At 44.4% G+C, this 9,674-nt stretch overlaps 1 protein-coding gene across 1 annotated transcript in view; it reads right to left on the minus strand.

The window, feature by feature from the left end:
* The window catches only part of LOC126285191 (odorant receptor 67c-like), a 140,634-nt gene extending 132,862 nt beyond the window's left edge, over positions 1-7,772 (minus strand). Inside the window, exon 1 of the mRNA XM_049984498.1 lies at positions 7,635-7,772. Coding sequence (XP_049840455.1) covers positions 7,635-7,772 — 138 coding nt within the window. The remainder of the gene's footprint in view (positions 1-7,634) is intronic.
* Positions 7,773-9,674: the final 1,902 nt, after the last annotated feature.

The raw sequence follows: 9,674 nt of genomic DNA on the forward strand, positions 1-9,674 counted from the left end.
CTTCGCTCACAGTTGCAGGCGGCGCTGACTTCGGTCGTGCAGCTTGAGGCTGTTGCCAATGGGCACCACTGTGGGGAGCTGGACTTGGGTATCACGGGGATGTCAACCTCGTCCCGTCTGTCCCCAGATCGGTCTGCCGCCGTGGTTGCCCTGGTTGCCGCCCGCAGTGGGGTTGAGCCCTCGCCTGTAGTTGATTGGGAGGTCGTTCCAAGTTGTGGCAGGCAGCAAAAGACGTCCCCAAAGGCTGATCAGAAAGCCTCCCCAGTGTGTCTGACAAACAGGTTTCAGGTACTGCCTCTGGCTAAGCCAGATGCAGCTGCCTGCCCTGTTTCAGAGGATGATTCTCAGCCTTCAAGGTCTGGGTAATTGCAAAGGGTAGGCTTATTGGTCGTTGGGAGCTCCAATGTTAGGAGCGTAATGGGGCCCCTTAGGGATATGGCGGCTAAGGAGGGGAAGAAATCCAGTGTGCACTCCATGTGCATCCCAGGTGGAGTCATTCCTGATCTAGAAAGGGTCCTTCCGGATGCCATGAAGAGCACAGGGTGCAGCCAGCTGCGGGTGGTGGCACATGTCGGCACTAATGACGTGTGTCGCTTTGGATCTGAGGAAATTCTCTCTGGATTCCAGCGGCTATCTGATTTGGTGGAGGCTGCCGGCCTTCCTTACGAGATGAAGGCAGAGCTCACCATCTGTAGCATCGTTGACAGAACCGACTGCGGACCTTTGGTGCAGATCCGGGTGGAGGGTCTGAATCAGAGGCTTACACGGTTTTGAGACCGTGTTGGCTGCAGATTCCTTGACTTGCGCCATAGTGTGGTGGGGTTTCGGGTTCCGCTGAATAGGTCAGGAGTTCACTACACTCAGCTGGCGGCTACACGGGTAGCGGAGGCTGTGTGGCGTGGACTGGGCGGTTTTTTAGGTTAGAAGGCCTCGGGAAAGTACGGGATGGGCTGCAATCCCAAAGGGTTGCGTGGCAAATACAGGACGTGCTTGGATCAAGGAACAGTCGGAATTGTAGTTGTAAATTGTTGTAGTTGTGCTGGGAAAGTCCCTGAGCTCCAAGCGCTAATAGAAAGCACAGAAGCTAAAATCGTTATAGGTACAGAAAACTGGCTAAAGCCTGAAATAAGTTCTGCAGAAATTTTTACGAAGTCTCAGACGGTGTTCAGGAAAGATAGATTAGGCAGAATTGGTGGTGGAGTGTTTGTGTCTGTCAGTAGTGGTTTAGCTTATAGTCGAAGTAGATACTCCGTGCGAATTGGTATGGGTGGAGGTTATACTTAACAGCCGAACTAAGTTAATAATTGGCTCCTTCTACCGACCCCCAGACTCTGATGATATAGTTGTTGAACAGTTCAGAGAAAATCGACCCCCAGACTCCAATGATATAGTTGCTGAACAGTTCAGAGAAAATTTGAGTCTCGTATCAAATAAATATCCCACTCATACTGTTATAGTTGGTGGGGACTTCAACCTCCCCTCGATATGTTGGCAAAAATACTTGTTCAAAACCGGTGGTAGGCAGAAAACCTCTTCCAAGATTGTCCTAAATGCTTCCTCCGAAAATTATTTCGAGCAGTTAGTCCACGAACCCAAGCGAATTGTAAATGGTTGCGAAAACACACTTGACCTCTTAGCAGTCCAGAGCTAATAGAGAGCATCATGAGTGATACAGGGATTAGTGATCACAAGGTCGTTGTAGCTAGGCTAAATACCATTTCTTCCAAATCCACCAGAAACAAACGCTAAATAATTTTATTTAAAAAAGCGGATAAAGTGTCACTAGAAGCTTTCCTAAGAGAGAATCTCCATTCCTTCCGAATTTGACTATGCAAATGTAGACGAGATGTGGCTCAGATTCAAAGGGATAGTACCAACAGCAATTGAGAAATTCATAACTCATAAATTGGTAAGAGATGGAACTGATCCCCCATGGTACACAAAACAGGTCCGAGTGCTGTTGTAGAGGCAACAGAAAAAGCATGCAAAGTTCAGAAGAACGCGAAATCCCGAAGATTGGTTAAAATTTACAGACGCGCGAAATTTGGCATGGACTTCAATGCGAGATGCCTTTAATAGGTTCCACAACGGATCATTGTCTCGAAATTTGGTAGAAAATCCGAAGAAATTCTGGTCGTATACAAAGTACACAAGCGGCAAGACGCAGTCCATACCTTCGCTGCGCTGTGCCGACGGTACTGTTACCGATGATTGTGCCACTAAAGCGGAGTTATTGAACGCAGTTTTCCGAAATCCTTCACCAGGGAAGACGAATGGAATATTCCAGAATTTGAAACACGAACAGCTGCTAGCATGAGTTTCTTAGAAGTAGATACCTTAGCAAAGCAACTCAAATCGCTTGATACGAGCAAGTCTTCAGGTCCAGATTGTATACCGATTAGGTTCTTTTCACATTAAGCTGATACAATAGCTCCCTACTTAGCAATCATATACAACCGCTCGCTCACCGATAGATCTGTACCTACAGTTTGGAAAATTGCGCAGGTCGCACCAGTGTTTAAGAAGGGTAGTAGGAGTAATCCATCGAACTACAGACCTACATCATTGACGTCGGTTTGCAGTAGGGTTTTGGAGCATATACTGTATTTAAACATAATGAGTCACCTTGAGGGGAAAGATCTATTGATACGTCATCAGCATGGCCTCAGAAAACATCGTTCTTGTGCAACCCAGCTTGCTCTTTATTCGCACGAAGTAATGGCCGCTATCGACAGGGGATCTCAAGTTGATTCCGTATTTCTAGATTTCCGGAAAGCTTTTGACACTGTTCCTCACAAGCGACTTCTAATCAAGCTGCGGAGCTATGGGGTATCGTCTCAGTTGTGCGACTGGATTCGTGATTTCCTGTCAGGAAGGTCGCAGTTCGTAGTAATAGACGGCAAATCATCCAGTAAAACTAAAGTGATATCAGGTGTTCCCCGGGAAGCGTCCTGGGATCTCTGCTGTTCCTGATCTATATAAATGACCTGGGTGACAATCTGAGCAGTTCTCTTAGGTTGTTCGCAGATGATGCTGTAATTTACTATCTAGTAAGGTCATCTGAAGACCAGTATCAGTTGCAAAGCGATTTAGAAAAGATTGCTGTATGGTGTGGCAGGTGGCACTTGACGCTAAATAACGAAATGTGTGAGGTGATCCACATGAGTTCCAAAAGAAATCCGTTGGAATTCGATTACTCGATAAATAGTACAATTCTCAAGGCTGTCAATTCAACTAAGTACCTGGGTGTAAAATTTACGAACAACTTCAGTTGGAAAGACCACATAGATAATATTGTGGGGATGGCGAGCCAAAGATTGCGTTTCATTGGCAGGACACTTAGAAGATGCAACAAGTCCACTAAAGAGACAGCTTACACTACACTCGTTCATCCTCTGTTAGAATGTTGCTGTGCGGTGTGGGATCCTTACCAGGTGGGATTGACCAAGGACATCGGAAGGGTGCAAAAAAGGACAGCTCGTTTTGTATTATTGCATAATAGGGGAGAGAGTGTAGCACATATGATACGCAAGTTGGGATGGAAGTCATTAAAGCAAAGACGTTTCTCGTCGTGGCGCGATCTATTTACGAAATTTCACTCTCCAACTTTCTCTTCCGAATGCGAAAATATTTTGTTGAGCCCAACATACATAGGTAGGAATGATCATCAAAATAAAATAAGAGAAATCAGAGCTCGAACAGAGAGGTTCGGGAGTGGAATCGTAGGGAGTGATGATTGTGGTTCGATGAACTCTCTGCCAAGCACTTAAATGAAAATTGCAGAGTAAGCATGTAGAAGTAGATGTATGCAGTGAGGTGGGACACAAAAATCGTGATAAGTGTGGTTTCGTGCAGGTGAATACAATATCTTTGGTTTGGACGCTACTTTGGTGCGCCCCCAATACAATGCTACAAACAGTGTCGTAGGACGTTTGAATAATGACCACTACAGTGTAAATGCATCGAATAAAGAAAATATAAAACATTAATTTTTATTGTGAACTGATTGCATGAGATATGTGAGTGTGTAATCAGGCATCCAATCTACTGCAATCTTTAACACCATGTTTCATGCAAGTAGAAAGAAATTGACCAGTGACAGAGCCTGTGACTTGAGAAAGCAATATTAACTATTAACCTGTTCCTACCCACATTTTTGACATCTGGTAGAAAACAGTCAATTGTAACATATGTACATTTGTTCTACGAACTGTGTGAGACCAAATTATGTGCTATGGGGAGGACGGGAGTGGTCGGTGCGCAACCGCACCATAATGCTGACACACCAGGGTGATAGAACAACGACGGTCCCGCCTTCGACTACTGAAGGCCGGTTCCAGATGTGCGTTCAAGCAAGAAGGCATTGGTTTCCAGCTGATGCTCCATAGCAACGGGCATGAGATTTCGGGATGGCGAGAGATGACGTCACCAACACAGCCGCGCAGCGAGGAGGTCACCACCAAGAATATCACTTAATATCATAACAAAATTACGAACTATTACAAGATAATAAAATAAATGAACACTATTATATAATATTTATGGATATGTTTCTTTCTTTCAGTGAAATATTATGTATCTTGTATCTATGTCCATGTCATGATAGCTTGTAGAATCAATCTGTATCAATCAATGTAGATGGTATAATTTCTTAGCTCTGCCAAGGTTTTCTGGTGTTTCCCTGTGGTCCGTGTCCAAATGGAGGACCTTAATGTCAATTATCAGTCCTCAGCATTTAAAAACAAAATATATCAAGCTAATTGAACTAAATGCAAATACTGTAATGCAAGTGAATAAGAATTAGAACCGAACGATCTTAAAGTGACACTCGTGGTCTACACGCACAGACACTGGAAAAGTATGTTCCTTGTAGCAAAGGGGGCATGTAGTGTCCCTTAGTGATATTTAAGAATAATGCGTGTGAAGTGTGTATAAAAATATTGGATAAGACCAAACTGCCCATACTGAAAGCCAATTGTGAAAAAAATATAAAATTATTTACAAAAAAATATGACGTCGATACTATGGTAGGGAAAGACAATAACGATGATAAACAATATTGCAGTAAGGAATATGGTGTTATAAAACATTGATAGCTTTGTATAACTATAGAAGATGGAAAAGATAAGTTATTAATCGCTCTTCTGCTGTTTCTGATTCTCTTATTACTGTTGTTAGATAGAGACTGTGTGTAGCATTTAAGGCTAGCAGATGTTCTTTTTGTTCATTCGACTAGAAGATAAAAAGGTGTGTATCAGTTTATTGTTGTAAATATATATGTAAAAGTGAGTTCATTGTATTATTTCAAGAACATGCCAGACACTAATTGCGATGTTTTAATTGAAAAGAGAGAATAATTAGTATTTTCAGTTATGAAGAAGACAAAATCAGTGATCGCTGACTGGCAACTATTGGCCGCCATTACTTTTCTTACAGCTTTCCACAAGAGCAGAAATAATAAAATCATTTTAAAACATTATTTAATTTAAATCCAAGAGTTAATTTTGCGGGAGTTCAAATACTTTCATAGATACTCTTTGTTGTAGATCTGTGAACTTTGACCTTGACTTTATTTAGATGAAAACCAGTTATGATAATCTTGTAGAGAGTCTGGTGCTTATTTAAATTGAAAACAAACATTTATTTTCGCTTCCTATAAGATACTTTGCTTCTAACGGTCTCACCTATGTAAAGCAAATAATTAATGCTAACCTCTTATCGTATGTAGTATCAAAAAGTACAAAACCAATATAGAACATTAAAAGAGAACCGTTAGATCGTGCATCGATGACACAAGTATCACAGCTCTAGATCTCTTATGTACATAAGACAACAGTGTGTTAGTAGTAAGCCATATACTGAAAAGCCAACTTCCTACCTTTGTTAGGAAGAAATTCTTTGGGCATCTCTTTTTTATTTTTCTTTATACACTCATGGAAATTGAAATAAGAACACCGTGAATTCATTGTCCCAGGAAGGGGAAACTTTATTGACACATTCCTGGGGTCAGATACATCACATGATCACACTGACAGAACCACAGGCACATAGACACAGGCAACAGAGCATGCACAATGTCGGCACTAGTACAGTGTATATCCACCTTTCGCAGCAATGCAGGCTGCTATTCTCCCATGGAGACGATCGTAGAGATGCTGGATGTAGTCCTGTGGAATGGCTTGCCATGCCATTTCCACCTGGCTCCTCAGTTGGACCAGCGTTCGTGCTGGACGTGCAGATCGCGTGAGACGACGCTTCATCCAGTCTCAAACATGCTCAATGGGGGACAGATCTGGAGATCTTGCTGGCCAGGCTAGTTGACTTACACCTTCTAGAGCACGTTGGGTGGCACGGGATACATGCGGACGTGCATTGTCCTGTTGGAACAGCAAGTTCCCTTGCCGGTCTAGGAATGGTAGAACGATGGGTTCGATGATGGTTTGGATGTACCGTGCACTATTCAGTGTCCCCTCGACGATCACCAGAGGTGTACGGCCAGTGTAGGAGATCGCTCCCCACACCATGATGCCGGGTGTTGGCCCTGTGTGCCTCGGTCGTAAGCAGTCCTGATTGTGGCGCTCACCTGCACGGCGCCAAACACGCATACGACCATCATTGGCACCAAGGCAGAAGCGACTCTCATCGCTGAAGACGACACGTCTCCATTCGTCCCTTCATTCACGCCTGTCGCGACACCACTGGATGCGGGCTGCACGATGTTGGGGCGTGAGCGGAAGACGGCCTAACGGTGTGCGGGACCGTAGCCCAGCTTCATGGAGACGGTTGCGAATGGTCCTCGCCGATACCCCAGGAGCAACAGTGTCCCTAATTGGCTAGGAAGGGGCGATGCGGTCCCCTATGGCACTGCGTAGGATCCTACGGTCTTGGCGTGCATCCGTGCGTCGCTGCGGTCCGGTCCCAGGTCGACGGGCACGTGCACCTTCCGCCGACCACTGGCGACAACATCGATGTACTGTGGATACCTCACGCCCCACGTGTTGAGCAATTCGGCGGTACGTCCACCCGGCCTCCCGCATGCCCACTATACGCCCTCGCTCAAACTCCGTCAGCTGCACATACGGTTCACGTCCACGCTGTCGCGGCATGCTACCAGTGTTAAAGACTGCGATGGAGCTCCGTATGCCACGGCAAACCGGCTGACACTGACGGCGGCGGTGCACAAATGCTGCGCAGCTAGCGCCATTCGACGGCCAACACCGCGGTTCCTGGTGTGTCCGCTGTGCTGTGCGTGTGATCATTGCTTGTACAGCCCTCTCGAAGTGGTCGGAGCAAGTATGGTGGGTCTGACACACCGGTGTCAATGTGTTCTTTTTTCCATTTCCAGGAGTGTAGTTCCAGTGTAGATGAGTTTACTCTTTTCAAATTCAGACACCAGACTGAGCGAGGTGGCGCAGTGTTTAGCGCACTGGACTCGCATTCGGGAGGACGACGGTTCAATCCCGTCTCCGACCATTCTGATTTATGTTTTCCATGATTTCCCTAAATCGTTTCAGGCAAGTGCCGGGATGGTTCCTTTGAAAGGGCACGGCCGATTTCCTTCCCAATCCTTCCCTAACCCTAGCTTGCGCTCCGTCTCTAATGACCTCGTTGTCGACGGGACGTTAAACACTAACCACCACCTCCACCACCACCAACTCAAGAGATGAGAACCAGATGTCTACCATTGTCCTGCGATTAGTTCTCAATATTGGTGCAGCAAGGCACACTACATATTGTGTTGGTTTGTTCACCTTTTTCTCTTCAATTGACATTTTCTTTCCATCTCTGTTTTTCCCAGGTATACATATGAGTACAGAAGATATGCATTATGAATGTCAGTAAGACACATGACAGTTTTCTGTAGTTGGCTGACTTATTCGAACGTAACATTAGGAACTTACATCTGCCTCTGAATGGTATTAGTGCTTCATCTACACAGGCTCCAGTGTTGTATTGTTTCTGACAATCTGATATCAGTTTGTTGAAAACAAAAGAGGCTGCTGCAGTTGCGCCTTCTTTTTCTCTTTCTTTGTGAACAGAAGAGTCATTAAACGGCAAAGCCAGTAACAGGGACATAATCCCTCGAAAAAGTGGGGTGTTAAAGGTGACTGTAGGGGATGGTGACTGGAAATTCTCTAGTCCAGATTTGAAGATGGCACATAGTATCATCAACCCTATTAGAGCTTCAATTTCATTATAATCAGTGTCCTTGTACGATGGGTTTCGAAAATTTTCAGTTTCGTTCTGTATGTCTCTAGCTTTGTATTAGCATGGCTAACAATTTTGGTAATTATCTCAGCCATTAAAACATAATAGCCACATTTCATCAGACATAGATTCTACTGTAGACTCAAGGAACTGTCTTTCAGTGATGTCAGTTTTCCTTCTATAACATTACTGTCCCTTACTTCAGAGCGATTGTATGGTTCCTTTGAGTGCCACACCAAACAATTACTTTTCTCATAGAAAAACTGACTGTTTTCTTCTTCTGTTGCATCAGAATCCGAATTCGCATTGTTGTAGCATTCAGTGTTTCCACTATCACTTTCATCACTTTCAAAGTCTGTATTATGACTGGAACAAGACAGTTCATAATTCTCAGAAACAAAGGCGTCATCTGAACCATAGTCATCATCATTAAAATCCGCTTGTATTAAAGTTAACTGGACCATCAGCTGACTTTAGCGTAACACATTTACGTTCAGGGTCTCTTTCGACATTTTCATTCGAACTGATATAAAAATATCGATATGTTATTTAAAAGTGAACATTTACTTCGAGAGTAAACTTTTGACCTCCCCCTTCCTAATCGCGATATAACTGACCGTGATCACGTATGCCTAATGAAATTTTACAATAAGGCTCTCGTTCCATGCGGCTTTTCGCGGATGATGCTATAGTATACAGAGAAGCTGCAGCATTAGAAAATTGTAGCGAAATGCACGAAGATCGGCAGCGGATAGGCACTTGTTGCAGGGAGTGGCAACTGGCCCTTAACATAGACAAATGTAATGTATTGCGAATACATACAAAGAAGGATCCTTTATTGTATGATTATATGATAGCGGAAAAACACTGGTAGCAGTTATTTCTGTAAAATATCTGGGAGTATGCGTGCGGGACGATTTGAAGTGGAATGATTATATAAAATTAATTGTTGCTAAGGTGGGTACCAGGTTGAGATTCTTTGGGAGAGTCCTTAGAAAATGTAGTCCATCAACAAAGGAGGTGGCTTACAAAACACTCGTTCGACCTATACTTGAGTATTGCTCATCAGTGTGGAATCCGTACCAGATCGGGTTGACGGAGGAGATAGAGAAGATCCAAAGAAGAGCGGCGCGTTTCGTCACAGGGTTGTTTGGTAACCGTGTTAGCGTTACGGTGATGTTTAACAAATTCAAGTGGCAGACTCTGCAAGAGAGGCGCTCTGCATCGCGATGTAGCTTGATCGCCAGGTTTCGAGAGGGTGCGTTTCTGGATGAGGTATCGAATATATTGCTTCCCCCTACTTATACCTCCCGAGGAGATCACGAATGTAAAATTAGAAAGATTAGAGCGCGCTCGGAGGCTTTCAGACTGTCGTTCTTCCCGCTAACCATACGCGACTGGAACAGGAAAGGGAGGTAATGACAGTGGCATGTAAAGTGCCCTCCGCCACACACCGTTGGGTGGCT

This window comes from Schistocerca gregaria, chromosome 8 (genome assembly GCF_023897955.1).
Source record: "Schistocerca gregaria isolate iqSchGreg1 chromosome 8, iqSchGreg1.2, whole genome shotgun sequence".
Lineage (NCBI taxonomy): Eukaryota > Metazoa > Arthropoda > Insecta > Orthoptera > Acrididae > Schistocerca > Schistocerca gregaria.